Source organism: Lepidochelys kempii, chromosome 6 (genome assembly GCF_965140265.1).
Source record: "Lepidochelys kempii isolate rLepKem1 chromosome 6, rLepKem1.hap2, whole genome shotgun sequence".
Taxonomy (NCBI): Eukaryota; Metazoa; Chordata; order Testudines; family Cheloniidae; genus Lepidochelys; species Lepidochelys kempii.
In genome coordinates, this window is record NC_133261.1 from 76846542 (window position 1) to 76867866 (window position 21325).

Consider the following 21325-nt stretch of genomic DNA (forward strand, 5'->3'; position numbering starts at 1 on the left):
CTCTGTGCTTACAGTAGATCATCAGTAGAATGTTGTATTAAGGGCCATCAAAAAGTTACATTCGGTCAATGGGGCACTCCATCATATCTTGAAGTTAGGCAAACACTTACCTTTCTTAACTCCAAGCTACAATTAATGAGTGAACCCAGCGTATTCTGTCCTCTTCAAAACTTTATCCAGTACCCTCTTGCATTAATTTACACTTTTGTTTGGTTTTTGACTTTGATAGATAATCCAACCTGCATTTTGTACAAAAGATGTCTGCCTGAATTGTTGTGGTGTCCTCATTAAAAAAAATCTCTATTTACCATATGATAACTGTACAGTTATCATATTTATTTTATACTCAACATAATGGGAAAACTGTGATATCCAATATTACCCTAAGTGGCAACTGTTGGTAATGATGACCCTTAATTACAATATAGGGTCGATCATTCCACAGATTCAGACTATAGATTTTTGTTTTAAGTAACCAGGTGTTGTCACTAATCCATTCCTTTATTTCAAAACAACAAAATGTTCTGTGAGATGCTTCACTGTCTCCTTTTTTTCCTGAGTTATGTCAGGCTAATCGTATTTTATAATTTGCACTTTAAAACCCTGAATCACTTGGTTCATTTGCTGGATCGTTCAAATCCTATCCTATGGTGAGTTGACCAGAATAGAGCACAATATCAAGGGATTTCAAATGAAGAGTAGTCATGAAAATGAAACCAGTCATGCACCTCATTCCTGCCATGTGGTGTTAAAGTCCTGCCCATCTTAATTTAGGCATCTCCTTTGTCCTTAACTTGTCCTTTGTAGCCCTTTAGCAAATGTACACCAACATTTTGGGAAACACTTGGCTAGATGATCAAAAGGGTATTTTTCTGTTTTTAATTGTTGTTATTCTGTTATACTCTTTATTTAGCAACACACCAAACAATCAAACTGATAAACCGATGTACAGAGCTGTTTTCATCCAGTACAGGGCAGTGTTTATCTCACACACACTCCTGTCCATAGAGTAGTGGAACAGAAATCTCCACTTTGCTGGTCCTTCTGCTTGTCACCAACAAGCTTTGATAGTAGATCTCGTCTGTTCTCTAATGTTGTGCAAAAGATCATGAAACAGTTATTTTGTTCTATCATATTTCATTTACAATTCAAATAAAGAAAGATTGCTTTATGTATGTGCTTTCTTTGACACTATTACTCTGACATGTTATATTATAACAAAAGATGTGAAATGTAATGATTTGGTATTACAGTATAGTTCTTATTTTCACAGATTTTTGTATGAGTTATCCCAGATCCCCAATTTTGCAGAACGTGCCCAATGTATAATCTTCCAATCTGTTTTCTCTGAGGGGATAACCTCAGTGCATCGTAAAGTGGATGTTATTACTCGTGCTTCTAAGGTAGGTTCTGCCAGTCTAATGAAAGCAAATCACAAATTAAGTTTATTTAAAATACTATGTATTTCTTTGCTTCCTAAAGCTAATTGAGGTATAATATAAATAATTCGGCAGTTTCATTAACTTTGCAGGAATTTAAAAGCACTATATGGCTCTTACATAACAACATTTCATTCCAGCGGAATAGCAGATTTTAATAAACTTACATAGTGCTAGTCATTTCATGTAAAATGATAGATATTTTCAGTAAAGAAATTTCAAATGTTGCAGAACCGAATAGAGTCTTACAGTAACACAGAGACCAGCATCAGAGCCAACTTTAATAAATGAATTAAACTAGATCAGTAAAACCCTAGAAAATAAATAAATACATACATTTTAGAAGAAAAAGAATGGGTTCCTAGATGTTACAGTAATAGAAATAATTGATTATATGATTAGAAGAAAACCTAAACAGTGAATCATAGAATATCAGGGTTGGAAGGGACCTCAGGAGGTCATCTAGTCCAACCCCCTGCTCAAAGCAGGACCAATCCCCAATTAAATCATCCCAGCCAGGGCTTTGTCAAGCCTGACCTTAAAAACCTCTAAGGAAGGAGATTCTACCACCTTCCTAGGTAACGCATTCCAGTGTTTCACCACCCTCCTAGTGAAAAAGTTTTTCCTAATATCCAACCTAAACCTCCCCCACTGCAACTTGAGACCATTACTCCTTGTCCTGTCCTCTTCTACCACTGAGAATAGTCTAGAACCATCCTCTCTGGAACAACCTCTCAGGTAGTTGAAAGCAGCTATCAAATCCCCCCTCATTCTTCTCTTCTGCAGACTAAACAATCCCACTTCCCTCAGCCTCTCCTCATAAGGCATGTGTTCCAGACCCCTAATCATTTTTGTTGCCCTTCGCTGGACTCCTCTCCAATTTATCCACATCCTTCTTGTAGTGTGGGGCCCAAAACTGGACACAGTACTCCAGATGAGGCCTCACCAATGTCGAATAGAGGGGGACGATCACGTCCCTCGATCTGCTCGCTATGCCCCTACTTATACATCCCAAAATGCCATTGGCCTTCTTGGCAACAAGGGCACACTGCTGACTCATATCCAGCTTCTCGTCCACTGTCACCCCAGGTCCTTTTCCGCAGAACTGCTGCCTAGCCATTCGGTCCCTAGTCTGTAGCTGTGCATTGGGTTCTTCCGTCCTAAGTGCAGGACCCTGCACTTATCCTTATTGAACCTCATCAGATTTCTTTTGGCCCAATCCTCCAATTTGTCTAGGTCCCTCTGTATCCTATCCCTGCCCTCCAGTGTATCTACCACTCCTCCCAGTTTAGTATCATCCACAAATTTGCTGAGAGTGCAATCCACACAATCCTCCAGATCATTTATGAAGATATTGAACAAAACCGGCCCCAGGACCGACCCCTGGGGCACTCCACTTGACACCGGCTGCCAACTAGACATGGAGCCATTGATCACTACCCGTTGAGCCCGACAATCTAGCCAACTTTCTACCCACCTTATAGTGCATTCATCCAGCCCATACTTCTTTAACTTGCTGACAAGAATACTGTGGGATGGCAACCACAAGCATTCATGCAAAAGGCAAGCATACTAAATTGTCTGGCCTACCATAAGAAGAGCCTCTTCTGAACTACCTGCTGCCCCACTCCACCTGTGAGTGAAGGAGCAAGGTGCAATTGACAGGATCTGTTTTTTGACTTGTTGCTCTGCTCACATGTTGGCAAAGTGGATTTGGAGGTGCTTTAGAGGGAGAGAGTATAATGTGTGGGGAAAGTGAAGAGTCCGAAGATGGGGATAAAGTGAGAATTCAAGAGGAAAATGAGCCCCAAAAACCAATTCAAACAAAGAGACAAGCCAAAAAAGAGGAAACGAACAGTGTAGAAGAGACTAGTGTAAATCTGGTTATACCTGTGATGTCACTGAAATGTTGTGAACTGAAAACAAAGCTCCCTCAGAGCTCAAATGTCTCAAAAACTGTTTTGTATTTATTTGCAGCACTCAGATCAGAAATGTTGCCAAACCATATTCTGCCATGGCATTAAAACAAAACCACTTAGGTAGTCCTAAAAATGAGCTTTCTTTCTTAAAACCCTAGGAATGTTAAAAACAAACAAGATTTCACACAGTATTTCCAAATAGTAATAAAAACAATGACATTGTGTGTTTATATGGTGCTTCCTATAGAATGTGCATTATAAACAATGAATTAAGACACACAGAATTTCTGAGGCACAAAGCACCTGATCCTCATTTATACTAAGGACACCACTCTGTCAATGATAAGGGGCTTAAATTACTTTTCACTCACTTTAAGGTCCTTTTACAATACCAGGGTGGTAAAAAGTGGCCTTGTGTAAATAAGAATCAGGGCCATGGAGTTTGAAAGGCTTCCCCAAAGTTACAGAGCAATTCTAAAGCAGACTTGGGAATAGCATCCAGGTTTCTTGACTCCCAGTCACTTTCTCTCCCATCTCTTTCCCTTTCTTCTGATTTTTCCCCAAGCAGGTGAAGTGTGGTCCACTGAATGCAAAATCAGGGCCGGTGTCTCTGCCTTATCTTTTACAGCGTACCCATTTTGTCATCAACTTCTCTCACCATTTATCTCACCACTGAATTTATTTTTCTTCCTTCTGGACCCAAATTTCAGTTTTTAATGCCTAGGAGGGATAGTGTGTGTTTACATGGAGGCCATTCATTATCCATACTAGCTTTAGGCCCTTTCTTCTTCTTCTTTTTTTTAAAGCAATTTAAAATGGTTTACTGCCAGACTGTGGCTTGCCCTGCCTACCTCCCATATGGTGCACTGGGTATAGACCCACTGTAACCCACACACCTTCTGGGTGTGGTGTTCTGTCCCATCTAGTGGCACCAAGACCACTTAAAGAGAGAGAGAAAATGAGTCTGCTTTACAGCCTTAGCTAGCAGGCAGTTGGATTTTAGCTCATGCTGTAGGGGCTCATGCACTAAGCTCCAGAGGTCCTGGGTTCAATCCTGCCCGCCATCGACCAGGGTCTGTCGACGTTACACCAGCGCAGCTTATTCTCTCCCTAAAGCAGCAGGGAAACTGGGGTGGGAGCTTGATTGTGACTCCCTGAGTCTGCCCCAGGTGCAGAACAATAATCCACTGCCCCTTAGTCTGGGCAGATAGCAAACTAACAATAAAGCCCTTTCTTATTAACATTTTTGAAATGGCTACTCTATTGTGCAGTAATTTCCTCTTATAATTTCTTTGAGTAAGAACATCTGCATCATTTTGTGTCACCTTCATAGTACAAGATACTACACATTGTACTTCATATGGATTAATACAAAATTAAAGATAACATCTCAGAAGGAGAAGACACAATCTATTCAATTTCTTCCCTTTACAGTTTGTTTTTAGGTTCCTGTCTTTGTGCTATAAAAATAAAATCTCTTAAAAAAACTATTTGCCTGTGTTACTACAGTCTAGAGAGTGATTACAGTCTGCCATGTAAATACTGTTTAGCCTTTTGATAAATTTGATAATTTATATAATGCACCAGGTTATAGACTGTTATATATTTCATATTCCATGTCCATTTCATGCACAAAACACATCACTTTAATCTAGCGATGGGCCAGAATTGTAATCTTGAATCCAAACACCAACCTCTTGGTCCATCTCTGTTTTAGACAGGCAAACAATTGTGTTCTTACATTGGTATAGTATCTCTTTCCAATATTTCTAAAAGAAATTCATTGTGTGACTCAGAACCTACATGTAGAACTAGGTTTTTCAGCTTAAACTATTTTTAACAAAAAATGCAGATTTGGTGACATTGAAACATTTTGTGGATTAATGTTGATTTTACCAAATTGTTTTGGTTGTAAAAAAAACTTAAAAAAAAATCAAAATGTTTCACTTTGACATTTCTTAAATGAAACATTTTCATTTGTAAATTCAAAACTTTGTTTTGAAATTTTGTTCAGCTTTATTTTTTTGAATTAATAAACATGAAAAAATGTCAAACAATGTTTTTATTTTGGATCAAATGAAATGTTTGACCCAGAAACACTTTTTTTTCAATTTTTCTATTTGGTGAAATTTTCAAACATTTTAATTTTCAGTTTGACCCCCAAATGAATTTTTATTTTATTTTTTTGGAATTGCCAACAAACCAAAAAATCTTTTTTTTTGCACAGCTCTACTTATATGTTGAGTTCTACCACGGAGAAAATTCTTATGTAGCCTTGAAAGTTAGGTTTTAAAATATGAGTATCATAGAAGATTATAGTTGGAAGAGACTTCAGGAGGTCATCTAGTCCAACCCCTTGCTCAAAGTACGACCAACCCCAGCTAAATCATCCCAGCCAGGGCTTTGTCAAGCGGGCCCTAAAAACCTCTAAGGATGGAGAATCCACCAACTCCCTAGATAATCCATTCCAGTGCTTCACCACCCTCCTAGTAAAATAGTGTTTCCTAATATCCAACCTACACCTCCCACACTACACTTTGAGACCATTGCTCCTTGTTCTGTCATCTGCCACCACTGAGAACAGCCTAGCTCCATCCTCTTTGGAACTCCCCTTCAGGTAGTTGAAGGCTGCTATCAAATCCCTCTCACTCTTCTCTTCTGCGGACTAAAGAAGCCCAGTTCCCTCAGCCTCTCCTCATAAGTCATGTGCCCCAGCCCCCTAACTGTTTTCGTTGCCCTTCGCTGGTCTCTCTCCAATTTGTCCACATCTGGCCTCTCTCCAGTTTGTCCAGAACTGACACAGTGGCCTAATGGGTAGTGTTGTGAATGGCAGTACTTGGTTCTGCTGTCTTATGTTACTCTAAAATTGGCATTGTGCGCTTCTATGTTTATACCTCATTGATTCCATGTCAGATTTTACTTAGATTGTAAACTCTTTTGGTAGGGTCTGTCTTTTTGTTCTGTTTGTATGGCACCTACCTCACTGGGGTCCTGTTCCATAACTAGAGCTCTTATGCACTTTTGTAATACAAATAATAATAATACTTTTTCTCAATTTGCAAATGAATGAATTGTTTTTAAACTGCCAACGCTGCATCCTGGGCTCTGAGAGTAAGACTAACTTATGTTTGGTGATTTTGTGAGAGAATGAAAGAAAGCTGCTGCAGGCCAAATTGATGCACAGTTACAACTCTGCAAGTTCACAGTCTTCTGGTTGTTCCCCTAGTAGCACCTGTTCAATCCCCATTGAAAGCTGCCTGGTTTTGTAGAGGGATGATTGAGGGAATAATTTGGACTGCAGAATCTTTACTACTGAGAATACTGAGGGAGGGGAAAAAATATCCAGCTTGACTCCTATAGTGTCCAGAGCCCAAAATCACAAAACATCCCTTTACTTTACTTTGATGTGGAATCAGTAAGTGACAAACATGGAACCTCATAATGCCATTTTCATGACTACTGTATTTTAAGTACAAATTGTAGAAAATGGTTGGGACTCTTTCACTGGTATTATGGTAAATATTGGTATAAGTGCTTTAGGGAAATCCATATTTTTTGTCTGTCTCATCATTGTAACATTCCTGGGCAACAGTAAAAGTATTGTAAATGTCTTGTACCACCTGATGTTACAAATTAGTATTCCTCTTTCAGGATTTGCTGGACATGAAAAGTGTGAAGGAAATTTTAGGCTTGATTTTGGCTTTTGGAAATTATATGAATGGGGGAAACAGGACACGAGGTCAAGCAGATGGATTTGGTTTGGAAATTCTTCCGAAACTGAAGGATGTCAAGAGCAGAGTAAGTAGTATTTTTTACTTTAAAGGGCATTTGTCAAGTGATCTTTTTCATGTTCCATAATCTGCAAAAGGTTGATCTCGCTTGCCTCTTACCATTATCTGTTTTAAACAGCAGCACACTTTGTAGATGTTGTTTTTGGAATGTTTCTCCCTTCTTTGTTGTTCTGCCCAGATCATTTGCTTCACAAAGAATTTTCCTCCTCAGTGACTACTGGCCTCTGTCTCTTTCTCCCCACTTTGCCCTCTGCCTCACACATGCACACATAGACATCTCCTGTCTCACCTAGATTCTGCCACTGAAAATATTATCCTGGTGTCAAAGTCTTTTTGTGTATTTTTCAGTCAAGATTCACAGAGGGATGAAGGTTTCTCCAGTGACTGTCTCCAACCCTCACTCCTGATATTAGTTGCATATCTTTACAAAAGCCACTAGCATGTGAGGAATTACTTTGAGGGTCAAGTTTAGGAACAGTGGCTAGAAACTGGAAACCTGAAGGATCAGATTTGAGTTTATGGCTTTGGATTCTTGGTGGAAGAGTCTGCCCATGGCCTGCAAAGTGTTGCCTGTCTTCATTTTTAAGTTGGCCAGTATCACATCTTCTTCAAATAACAGTTGTAACACAAGAATTCTGAACTGCTACACTGAGTGAGCAAGAAAAATCAGCCTAGATGGCCAATTCTTTTCTGAAAAACTGGAACCCCAAAGGGTCTCTGGATAGTTACTTAAGGCTTTAGTGAGGACATTTAAAAATTAGCCACTTTTGGGTCTCATGTTGCCCTACCTCCATTTCAGCAGGGATGATGTTTGATCAGATCAGCAGTGGAAAGACAAACCTTGTGGTCCTGAATGGTGGGAGTGCAGGCTTGGCTGCTCTGTGCCCCTCTCATCCTGAATGCACATGGTGATCGTGCCTGGCCAGGGGAGGAGGTGGGAATTTTATAAATCTCCCTGCTGCAATTGGCTAAAAAAAAAAAAAAAGTTTGGGAACCCCTGGCTAGTATGACTATATGTCCCATTTTGGGCCCATACGTCCCAACTTTTTTGGGAAGATGATCAGCTGGCAACTGGTGATCAGTTGGCAAGATCAAATGGGACCAGTGCTCAGTTTTGCCAAAAAGAAGCTTGTGTGGTTGAGGGGCAGGGCTCAGGTGGGAGGGGAGAGTGGTGGGGCTCGGATCAGCCCTGTGTAGGGCAGGAGAGGGTCTTCGGTGAGTGGCTCAGGCCAGCTTCACATGGGGGAGGGGAGAGGGCCAGCGGGGGGAGGAGGGAGAGGGACTTGGGGGAGTTCAGTGCCACACAGGGGAGGGGCTCGGGAGATCTCCATGCCATGCGGGCAGGGGAAAGGGACTGAGAGCAACTCCACGCTGGGGAGGGGCGGGGAGGGGGAAAGGGGCTCAGAGTAGGGGAAAGGGGCTCAGAGTAGGGGAAAGGAGGGAAGAAGGGAGAGTGGCTCTCTCCAGCCCCGTACGGGGGGCCCCTCACTCCAGCACTGTGCTGGGTGGGGGTGGGGGTCCCTCGGTCAAATGCTGTGCTGGGTGGGAGGGGTCCTCAATCCAGTGCTGCGCTGGGTAGGGGGGCCCTTCATGTGGCCAGCTCAGCTTGGGGCTTGGGCAAGCAGCACTCAGCCAGCTCTGCTTGGGGGCAGGGGGAATTGCTCACCACCTCCACACAGGCTTCTCTGAGATGGAGGCAGGGCCTCAGGGGGAAGAGGAGGAGTGGGAGAGAGGAGGAGCAGGGGTTGTGGCTAGTGTTCTGGTGCTCCTGTAGGGCCCCACAATTGGTCGGAGCCTCTGTGCACAGGCCCCATTGGACCATAAAGCAATCCGTCACTGGGTGGGAGAGGATCAGGATTCATCTTAGGGATAGGTTGAAAAAAGCCAACCCTTAATATTGATTATGTGGCATGAAGGCTTGGAAAGATAATAAAGTTGTGGTCCCACACTTTAAATCTCTCTGTGTCTGTGACCCAGTCTTCTGCCAAACAAAGGTGATAGGTGTGTGTGACATACTAGGGTACAATCCAGACTAATGAGTGGCTGTGTCACCCCTACACTAACCTGGGGTGCCCTTTACAATGCTTTACTGTTGTAACCTCCAGTCTGGACTGCTCACAAACAGCATCCAGCATACAAGTCACTCCCAGCTATGTCTGTGTGTGTGCTGCAGCCAGCCAGCCAGCCACACGTTGGCTCTTACCAGCCTTGGTTATACTGCAGCGTGACCCCAACACACTCCCAGCCTTAGACCTTCCCCAAGAAATGTATGCCCATTGTATGCCCAACTCTCTTCTGGACAATACAAGTTTATATTAAGTCTGTTATTGCTTCAGAAGAAATAATATGCACATAACTTGCCACCGCAAATGGAGTTCCCCAAACAGTTCAGTTTAAACACACTGGATTAGATAAAACAATAAAACAAGTTTATTAACTACAAAGAGAGATTTTAAGTGAGTACAAGTAATGAGGCATAAAAGTCAGAAATGGTTACAAGAAAAATAAAGATAAAACGCAACTAGTGCCTAACTTAACAAACTATGTTAAGTTCAAAGCAAAGTTTTATCACCAGATGCTCTCAGCAGTCTTACTGACCAAACTTCTTAGGTCAGAACCTCTTCTCCAGTCCAGTGAATGTTTCCTTTGTTGCTTCTAGTGCCATGGATGTGATGGGTAGGGAGAAAGAGAGGGATGCTGTGTGGTGTTTGTCTCTCCTTTTTTTAGTGTCAGTCCTCCTCTTGAAAAAACATTTCCAGCTGAGATTCAGGAGACAAAGAGTCCATAGGAAAGGATGCTCCCTGATGCTTTTCCTCACATGTTGGAGCTTTGTTTGTTTCTCTTGTTGCTTGGTGACTCTGTTTACTGTTTAAGTGCAAATTAAGCAGAGAGGACATTGCTTTGTTTGAGACAGACCAGTTTGCCAACCTCAGTTTGGAACATGTGGTAATAATACCATACAGTGGAATCTTACCACTTCACATACAATGTTGCCACACAAATTTTATCAGGACAATAATAACCAGCAAATTATGAGTTTTCAAATGATATCTCACAAAGCATACTTTGTACAAAGACTATTACAGTAATATGTAGGGTGTGCACCTGGGTATATTCTGTCTGTGTGGTGTAAGAGTGTATATAGAATAAAGTAGAACTAATATTGTACTTCACAAGGGCAGTATATATATATTGTTTTGCCTGTATGAAGAGTAGTGACTTGCTTAATTACAAATGTTGGTACTCTGGGTTATTAATAAAATGTAATGTGTTGCAGACTCAAATATACACCAGACAGCTCTGTGCAGCAAGTCATACATTGTGCATATCCAAACCTTTATCCTGATAGCTATCAATACACTATATACAAATGGAAAAAAAAGACATCAAAGACCTTCCACGTATAATACACTACATTGTCTTTCTTTTGTGCTGTTTAATAATTTCCTGTAACTTATGATTCCATACCTGAAGCACTGTTTATCTATTTCCACAGCTGAAATGAGGTAAATTGATTCAGTAACATATGAAAATATATCATTGTCATGCACAATAATACAGGCAATGCAGGACCGAAAAAGTAGTGGCTTTGTTGAGTGAAAATCTTTTAACATGGTAGAACTATATATTCATGAAACAACATACATTATGTACGAAATGCACTGAGCATGTGTATATTCCATGGTTTTATATTTGGTATAAAAGATATGGAATGGCTATATACTTCATGGCCTGTTACACAGGAGGTGAGACTAAATAAACTAAAGGTCCTGTCTAGCTTTAAAACCTGTGAATTTTAAAATGTGTGAATTTATTAAATTTTCAGGCAATTACAATATTTGTTTATATAATTACTTGAATTATTAGAGAATTGTAACACCTGTCAGTTTTTCCCACTGCAGGGTCTCAGTAATGCCAATTGGTAGAAGTTATCGGTGTCCTGTGGTGGGAAAATCAGGTTCCTGATTATTATACTAGTTGGATTTTTATGATCAATGACTCTGCAACTAATACATTGTGGATCCTACTCCACAAGGCCACATAAATTAATAAAATGGGATTATATTCCTTTTAAAATGATTTGGTGATTTTCTTCACCCATTTAAAACTACTTTCATCATAGGTCTTTTGACATTGTTTTCACTCCCAAGTTAACCTTTTAATTAATATATTTAATTTATTCCTAGGATAACGGTATTAATCTTGTGGATTATGTTGTCATATATTACTTACGACACTTGGACAAGGTAAATGATTCATTTGCTGCATTAACTACTGTATCAGTATATTACTTAGAGAGATTGTGTTGACAAAGAGATTAGAGAAAGACTTGAATTTATTACTAATTTTTCTTGTCTGAATAAAATAGTTCGAACAGGGAAAATAAAATTTATAAAATTGAATACTAAGACCAAGACTAAATATTGTCTACTTTCAATGTTATACTTTGTTAGCATTTTCACCAAACAATACTTGTAATTGTATAATTTCCTAGAACCTGGAAGGCATGAACAATCAAGCCCTATTTGATATGCAGTTATACAGACAATTCGCAGCATGTTGTTTTTCAGAAAGCTACACAATTTTAATGGCAGCCTTGTTTCTGCATGTTCGCTACCAGTGTTTGTTATTGGAAATGGCTATACTATATGTTAGGACTCTTGCTATCGCATAACACCATAGCCTGGCTGTTTGTTGGAACTTGGCTGTCTCTGCTGGCGAACTGAACACTGCTATGATTTCCATCAGTTTTAAATTTCTCTCAAAAAATATTCAGTTAAAATAAAAACAAAAATTGTTCATTATTCACACTGTGGAAGCAGGAAGCAAATAGCTGCAAAGCCCATCTGTTTCAGTAAGGGCACTGATGGAAGGCTGAAGCATGCATAGGCAGAATTTCTGTTGATGAGAGAATACAGTGGTAGGATGTTGTTTGAAGCTGCATTGGTTCTGCTGACAGGTGATTAAACTAGAGTTTGTACTTGGGGGAAGAAGTTCTGCTGCTTTGGATAACTTACATTTTTAAAACTCCTATGGTAATATTATTTTTAATGTACTGTTATGAGCTGGATGAAACCTTGTGATGGGTTGAGTTAAAACCGCATTGAGACTGATAGGTATGAACTCACCATTCAATTAGCATAGCTAGAAGCATAACCCCCAAGTAGGGCAGGAGCTTTTGGCTGAATATTCTTTTGGGTCGGCGTGTGTGCGTGTGTTTGGGAAGAGAGATGACAAGTATACTGATAAGAGACAAAAACTGAGAGAGATATAAATATATAAATTTTGTCCATCTTTCCTGGATTTGTTTCCAAAGCTTTTTGTATCTTTATAATCATATAACTTTGAACTTTTCCTAAATGTTCACAACTTTTCCGAAATGTTCACAACCTTGGAGTTGTCCTTCGTTAAAGACTGAGATTTGAGAAGCAGAAAACATTTTAAACTCAATAGTGTATGCTTGTAAAATGGTTTGTCATTAAAATACCTCCTACACAACACCTTTGCATCGTTAGTATTTCCTTTGAGAAGAAGCTTTGAATCTTGTAGGGTTTTTTGTTTCTGATTTGTTTCATTGTCATTCCAGAGACAAGGTACATGCTTAGGGTTGCATATGTAAACGATAACCCATGTGATTTATTTCTGCACATAAACTCTCAACTATGTATTTTTATTTGTACAAAATACTATATTCTAGCTAGTGCATAAATACTGATGACAAATTAGGGTCATACAGTATGAATTGGGTAAGATTATACCTGCAAACAGTTGGCATAAGCTTGCTTGTTCCAGTAAAACATACGTTCATGTTGTCATCTAATTTTAAGAAATGTTTAATCCCATATCAAAACCTTTATTGGTATAAAATGAACTGAAATTGTGAGGTCTTAGTTTTGTCTGCTAGTTTAGGTTGATATTCTCCATTAGAATTTGATTGTACCATAATACTATAGAAAAAGATTACATTACTATTATGCTTTTGACATAAAGATGGAAATGAAGGGTGACATCCTGGTCCCATTGAAGTTAATGGCAAAACTCCCACTGACTTCAGTAAGGTCAGGATTTCACCCAAAACATGTGTCCCAGTGAATAACTATTTTCAATGTCATATTTCTGCAGTTTTATAACACTAATTCATAGTTAAAATTTCAAGAAAAATATTTTGTTTCAATATGAATTTTTCTTTTTCATACTTGCCTGTTATTTATTTGTTTGTTATTTATTTTAGGACGCAGGAACAGACAAGAGTATTTTTCCTCTACCAGAACCACAAGATTTCTTCCAAGCCTCCCAAGTTAAGTTTGAAGACCTAGTAAAAGACTTAAGAAAACTGAAGAGAGATCTAGAAGGTAACTGGGAACTTTTACATTGTTATGCTAACAACTGAGTGCCCTTTAAAAAGTGAACTTTATGAGTTTTGTTTATTACTAATTAGGTTTATAGTGTTGTTCACTCTAGGTATTTACACCCTGGCACAAATTACAAACACAAAATAAAAATAAATGTACATCATGACTTTTTTAAAAAATGAAAGCAAAACCAGCTAAAAGTAATTTTCTATAATCCCTTTTAAATTCAAAGGGACTCAAAAGAAATCTCTTGGAAATTTGCTTTAATTATGTAAGAATTTTCCTCTGGCTTCTCCAGGATTCTGTGTTTAACTGTAGATACCTCTTAGTCCAATAACATAAATACTCGCCACAGTCCTTGTATAACAATTTAACAGCTACAAGAAAGAATCTGAATACTATTAATGTAAAAATAAAACACTACTTGCCAAGACACAGCAAAGGGAAATGGAGAGCTTCATCTCAAAATATTCTTTACCCTTGGACATAAAATAAACATTTTAAAATGTTTATTATAAAAAGGGGCTCAGAAAGGCAAGTCTTCTATCAATCAAAGCACTGAGTTAGAAATAAAATAGGAATGGGTTGCTCTCTAAGTATTCTAGACAGTTTCATTTTTACCTCATGCTTTGTAAGACTTTCTTAAATAAACACAGCAAATGATGATTGAATATTTCTAGCTTCTCACTTTGGTTAGGGAAAAGTAATACTAAGGCTGTTTTGTATAAAAATTGGATTTCAAGAAAAGAATTCTATATAAAAGAATATACAAAATATTCTGCTTAAATTTAAATACTATATTAACTTCTCGGGGGGGGGGGGTTCCGAACAAAACGTTAATTTTAGCATCAGAATTGAGGAAGATGACTGTATTCTGTTGTTCAGTGTAAGGCAATAAAAAACATTACAAAATAATTTATTCTTCCAGTTAGAAATGGCTGAATTAGGTTATAGCCACCTTAAGGAGGGTTTCAAAGGTCAGCAGTGGTAGGAAGGTATCAGTTGTTGTTTATTCAACCCGGGCATAGGCAAGTGCTCTATCTCCTCTCATCTCTTGGCCCTGTAAAACCCTTGGCCTGCCCTCTCTCGTGCTAGTTTGTGCAGAAACATGATCTGTGTTTGATGTTCTTCTACTTCAGCATGTAGTTCTGCTGCCATGCATTTCACTGTTACAGGCTGCACTGTAAGCCTTTGACAGTCACATGATTTTAGTGCTAAATTGCAAAGAAAATAAAGAGAGAAAGAAAAAGGAGGGGTAGTGAAAAACACGATAGTTCAGGCTTCCCTATTTTTATTAGATTTATATTTTTGTTGTGATCTTTTGTTTTTGTGCTTCAAGATGTATATTTTGTCAGACTATTATAAGGAAAGGTAGAAGCTTTTATATGACCCCAGATGATGGGGGAAAGGAAAGAAGAAGATGATGATGATGATGATGCTTTATAGGAAAATAATATAAATATAGTGCTGAGTTTGCATTTATTATATTACTGTATAAAAACATATTTGAAACTTGACAACGTCAAACAATGGATGAAAGTAATGACTTTGACATACAGCAAACGTTTCCAAACAAAAAACATTCTTGTAATCTTTTGATGTGCCAGTGTATTTAACACTTAAAAGGCACCCAGAAATTTTTGGAGGAATGGTAATACATTTCTCTAATGAATTTCTCTTACATTCCTCTAATGAATTTCTCTTACATTCAAACAAAAAAATAGTCGTACTAGGAACATTGTGCATGATAGTAGTAATAGGAGTGGTGTGGGTAAATATGCCTTTTTTTAAACATTCCCTTTCGAATTTCTCTTATTAGATAACACTGTAGTTTAGTTCACATCAAATGTTTTAATTGAAGAGGATATAATTTTAACACATACAACAAACATTTGATGAGTCTCTGTAGTTTATTGTAGCTGTTAAAAAGTTGTGGCTGCTGCCAGAATACCAGTGAAAGTCTAAAGCTGAAACAGATGTGATTAGCAGAAACCAAGTCTAGAGAAGCGTCAGGCCCAGCCATCCAGACAGGCGCGGCCCTTCAGATGTAAATAATTTGAACAATATTAACTGCAGTTGCCTGTATTATAGGGTACATTAGATTTATTTTATGGTTTGGTTGGCAAAGGTAGCTTGCGTGTCCAGTCAAAGCAAACCTTCGTGGAAGTGTGAGGAGACAAGGGCAATAAACGGGGGGTTTTCTGATGTACTACTAGGGGAAAAAACTACTGCTCTGTGCAGTGTTAGTGTTATTTTTCACAAACCTATTTTCTCAGACAATACAATAGCACAAAAATGATGACAAAAAGCCACAGTAAATTTAAATACCACCCAGTGTATCTGAAATAACACGTTCAAGGTAAATGCTTGTTTCTTCAATGAACGTAAATTGTTACTATTACACAAATTATTTGCTGACCACTTTATCAAGGCATTCATTTATCTGTATATCATAGATGTTAAAATAGGAAGGATTGAGTTGTCATGCTAGAGAGAGATGTCTTAGTGGTCTAAGCCTTGGGTTTGAAATACCTAGACTCCATGGAACCAAGAGTTCAAATCCAGACAGGGGCCATTCAGCCTTTCATCCTTCTGAGGCAAACAGATTGAGTTCCTTGCAATTTAATGGACAGACATTCTTAAAGGGACAGTTTCAACTAAAAATTGGCTCAAAAATATTTTTTTTAAAAAAAAACAAGCTTTTGCAAAACAAATAGAAATGTTTCAATTACTTTTTTTAAAAACTTTGAGTCAAAACAATTTCTAACACACATTCTGCCCATGCTTTGCAGCCTTGAGAACTTTAAAGTTAAAAAGACTATACACATAAGTTAGATTTAACTGAATATCATTTTTCAGGCTGAGAAAAATACAGAAAGTAGACAGTATAACTAGTGAAATAGAAATAAGAGGTGAAATCCTGGCTCCCATTGACTTCAGTAATGCCAGGATTTCAACTAAGGTTTTTATAGTTCTTTCATTTTCAATAATTTGAAATATTTCTAGTAACATAAGCAAAGATATTAATTTTATAAGATGGGATGTTTAAGTTAACACTGTTCTTTTAAAAACAAAGTTTCCCTTTGCTTTGCATGGGTTTTAAAAATCATATTACCCCTTTTGCTTGGTCTATGGCAAAAATTTCCATTTCCCTTCCCTTCACCCCTGAAAATATTCCTTTCTTATCATTGTGCAGTATGTTGTTTGGTTGCTGCTCCCAGAAAGGTAGTTTCATGTCAGTGGTTATGTATAAATGTATAAAATACATAATTCTTTTGAGTTGAAAGCTGATGTACCTGATCCATTTTTCTATATCAGGCATTATTTTACATACCCTTATCATGTTCCCTCTCATTCATCTCCTGTTATGAATAAACAATCTCAATATTTTCAATTTCTATTTATATGAGAGGTTTTCTGTGCCCTTGGTCTCTCTTGTTGCCTGTACTTGTTCTGCAATATTATTTTTGAAATGAGGTGATCAGTATTGCACACAGTATTCCCGATGAGGCAGTACCATTGATTTACATAAAGGCATTATAAAAAAATTTGTATTATTCACCATCCCATTCCTTATGAATCCTAGCACTTGCTTTTTTTTTTGACTGCAGATACATACTGGTGTGTGTATATGGGGGGTGGCGAGGTGTCTTTGTTGAGTGGTCTACAGTGGTAGAAGGGTAAGGCCAACACTGAGCACTTTTGACATCCCACTCTTATTGTACAAGGGTAGGATTTACAAAAGTGCCTGCGTGAGTCAGAAGCATATGTCCCATTGAAAGGCCACAGGATTTGTGCTCATAGGACAGTTCGTTGCTTTTGTAAATTCCACCTTTTATCATGTGCCTATGTAGTTATATATGAGGATGCTGGCCACTATTTCTATGCTAGCAAATTATGGGTGCAACTGAAATAATTAAAATGTTTATATTACAAGCTCAGTCAAGTACATATATGACTAAGTGGCAATACGTTTCCCCTCAAATAATGCAGATGCAAAGTTAGAGGATTGATGAAGCTTGGGCTCAAAATTTATTTATGTATCTGTTTGTTTATTGTGTAGAAAATTGTGCTCTGGGTAAGTAGTAGTATCCATATGATAAATCACTCAATCGTGTGATATATGTAGGATTCACCTTTAGTAGTCTCACCTGTCCCCTACCCACTAATCCATCTCCACCATGATTTATTCTGCATGTCATCCCCATGAGCACCTTCTCCTCATAAATATGTTGTTTAATATTTATTATATTCACTATGGTAGTCTCTAGGGACTGACTGAGAACAGGACTCCGTTATATTAGACCCTGCAAGTAGAAAAAAACTGTGACAGGGTAGTATGCGCTTATGGGTAGCAGTGCTTACTGGTCAGCCCACCCCCAGTCACATGGCATGGGCCTTCAAAATTATAGAAAGTTTTTGTTTGTTTGTTTGTTTATTCAAAGACCTAGGAAATAAGAGGTATTGGTGAAGAGGAAGCAGTCCTGGGAATAAGTAGTGCTTGGGAGAAAGGCAATCGTTGTTTCTTTAAGGGCCTTGCAAGGCGGGTGGGGCAAATCTCCCCTCTCACCCAGGCAGTTGGGAATGAGCTGGGAAAAGGAGACTAGCATATATACTGCCTTCTCCCTCATAGCAAGGCAGACATCATCAGGAGAAGCTGCCTCCGAACTGGAGGACTAATTGGGAAAGAGTGCTCAGCTCAGCTGAAAGTAAAGCTGTCTAAAGCCCTGCAGCTGGCCTAAACCACTACCCCAGCTCCATTGAGGAGGGCTGATCAGGAAGCTCCCGTCTGAAGCGGGAGTTACTGTCTGTTCTAACGCTAGAGGCAGAGAAACTGCCTGAAATACAACCCCAGCCCCAGAAAGAGGGCTGAGGGGGATTCCTATCTGGGGGAGGGAGATACTGTGACTGGGCTTAAGGCGAGAGACAGAGGGATTGCTCACAATACAGCCCAGCTGCTTCAGAGAAGGGCTGGAAGTGGCTTCAAGGAAACCACTTCATAGCTGGATAAGAAGAATCTGTCAAAAGCCACTAATCCAAGGTGGGGCTAGCAGAGCCACAGATGTGGAGGAGCCACTGACGAGCAGGTAGGAGCATCCCAGGGAAATAGTGGAGGTATTGAAGGAAGAGTCCTTAAACAGGGTCCCTGGACTGGGACCCAGAGGAGAAGGTGGACCTGTAGGTTCCCCCAATTCTCCCTCGGAACAAGAGGGGAAGTACAGACATCAAAAGTAAAAAAGGCCAAGAACCGTGAGTTCCAGACAGAAGCTGAGGGGCAGGCTTAGAGGCCATTAGATGTGGAACTTTTTTATTTTGGAGTTTTTCTATTAATCCAAGAAAGGGAACAAATTGAGAGGTGTCCTGGCCAAAGGGCTGGGCCATGGAAACAGCAGGCTAGTGTAGAACCGGACAGATAATGTGACTGCTAGAGTGAAAGAACTGCTCTGACAGTGCATCCTGATACTTGGATACACTCCTGAGATAAGAGGCTCAACTACAAACTCAAATAGGCAAGACAGACAAAGGGTGGGGAAAGAGGTATGACATGCTGTAGTGTTTTGGGATCCAACTCAGACCAGTGAGAGATTGTGTCACCACTTGTCCTGTAACTCTGAGTGCCTTAAAATGTTCTGCTGCTGTAGCTCCCTGTCTGGATGCTCCAAGCCAGCATACAAGCATGCACTGTGTCTGTCTGTCTGTCTATTGAGCTGCCCTAGTTCAGAAACTCTGAATCCAGTAGCCTGCTTGTTACACCTCAACCACACTCTCTGGTCTCCCCAGCCATGATTACTACTAGCCAAGTGACCCCAACACACCTCAAGTCCCAAATTCCCCAAAGCTGTCTGCCCTGAAATGTCCAGCTGCCTCCTGGACCATTGAGAGAAGTTGTAAGGTCTGTTGCCCTTTTAAAGAGACAAAAGCACAGCAGCTTGTTGCTTTAAATGGAGTTAATAATCACTGCAAGTCAAACAACACTGGGTTGATTTAGAATAAAAGTAAAACAAGTTTAGTTAATCAAAAAGAGAGCGATCAAGTGAGTTTAAGTGTAAGGGATAAAGTCAGAAATGGTTGCAGACAAATAAAAATGTGGGGGAAACACTTTCTAGTGACTAAGACTTAACAAAACTACAATCTTGGTTAAAGGTAAGAGTCTTACCACCTTCCAGCAAGATGGCTGACCATCCCTTTGGTCAAGTTTTCCCCCAAAGTCCAAAGTACTTGGTTCCTTTGTCTTCTTAGGTAAGTGTAAACTTGGGATTCTTTGCCCCTCTCTTTTATAGTCAAGAGAACTTTTGAAATGTATCCTTAAAGTTCAGTGCCACTGCTGTGAGGAAACGTGCCATGGAGTCTGATGGAGAAGATTTGATGCTAGTTTCTTCCACACTGGTGCTCCTACAATGCAAATTGATCAGTCCCTGTGGCCTCTGATGTGCCATGAATGGCTCCTTGATTGTGATCGCCAATTGACTGTGACTGCACCTGGATAGAGGCATTGGCCTTTCCTTTATCTGGAAAAACAAATGTTTACCCACTCCCCAGATTTGTCTGGTTCATTCACATTTCAGTCCCATATTTCCTTCATATTTTTATAATCCGTTGGGTGTTTACATATATATACCATGAAAGAATATTAAAGATCAGTGTGTTATTGGTTTTTTAATGATATCTCACATGACACCAATTAGATACAAATTATGACATAAGTGACTTGAGGTACCCTGAATTGGTCAGGCCAGCTGAAAATTGCTGCCTGATACTAGTGAGTCCCTTGCCCTCTGGCACTGGGATGCTTTTAGGGTCATACATACAAGCAGAGTGAACAATGTGATGGCAGACAAACACAATGTTAGTGCCACAATTTTAAAAAATGCTTTTGGAGTAGGGCTATGTTAGGTGCAGAGTGGTTAGTTAAATGGAAAAACAATGGAAGAATGAGTGGACTTTGAAATGGGTGGCTGAGGGTAACAAGGGAGGAGGGTAGCACAGAGGGTAGGTGGAATGAGGCTGAGGGGAAGAGACTGTCAGAGATGGAGTGCAAGGGGGTTGGAGGTAACAGCCAGTCAGCACAGGGGTAAGAATGCAAATATGCAGTCAAAACTATAGAAAGTTAAGGATAGTTAAGTGCTGAAATAGGCTAGTTCAGGGGTCTTAAACTCCTGGCCCATGGGCCATCTGCAGCCTGAGAACCTCCCCAATGTGGCCTGCGGGGCTCCAGCAATTCTGGGGCCGGGTCTCTCCTTTAGCCCCACCTGCATCCCCGGGTGCTCACCCATCCTACGTGTCCCCCGGGTGATTTACAATGGCTCAGGGCCCTGCCCACCACAAGCAGCGCAGCAGAGCTGAGCAACAACTGCCTGCTTGCTCCACGTGTCTGCCGATTCCTCCCTGCGGCATGAGCCAAAAGAAAAGGAAATATTTGTCCAGAAGATTGGCCTTTGTCCTGTATTATCAATTGTATATAGAAATAGAATTCTTTATGTAGTGCTTTTCTTACTCAAGATATCACAGAACATTTTACAGAGTAACTAGCTCTGTTTTGGTACTTCAGTGACTGAATAGGCAAATGCAATAGAGTATGTTCTCATCAAAATCTCATACTCAACCATGGTCTGTTTTTTTGTTTTGTTTTTAAAGAAATTAACTCAGCCCACTGTGCGTGGGTGGGTGTCAATAAATTATTTAAAGCAATAGAAAATTAGTTAGCTGATATTAAACAAAATCTGAAGAGACTCAGCCCCATGGTAATCTCTAAAGTGATTACTCCAGCATTAACCCTTGGGCTAATGTTTGAGTACATATATTGGTGTTACCGCATGGTACGA

At 39.5% G+C, this 21325-nt stretch overlaps 1 protein-coding gene across 2 annotated transcripts in view; it reads left to right on the plus strand.

The window, feature by feature from the left end:
* The window catches only part of LOC140913108 (formin-like), a 246746-nt gene that overhangs the window by 138066 nt on the left and 87355 nt on the right, over positions 1-21325 (plus strand). For both annotated transcript variants that reach the window (XM_073348842.1, XM_073348843.1), the window contains 4 exons: positions 1274-1403; positions 7010-7156; positions 11337-11396; positions 13382-13502. In XM_073348842.1, the coding sequence (XP_073204943.1) occupies positions 1274-1403; positions 7010-7156; positions 11337-11396; positions 13382-13502 (458 nt within the window). The remainder of the gene's footprint in view (positions 1-1273; positions 1404-7009; positions 7157-11336; positions 11397-13381; positions 13503-21325) is intronic.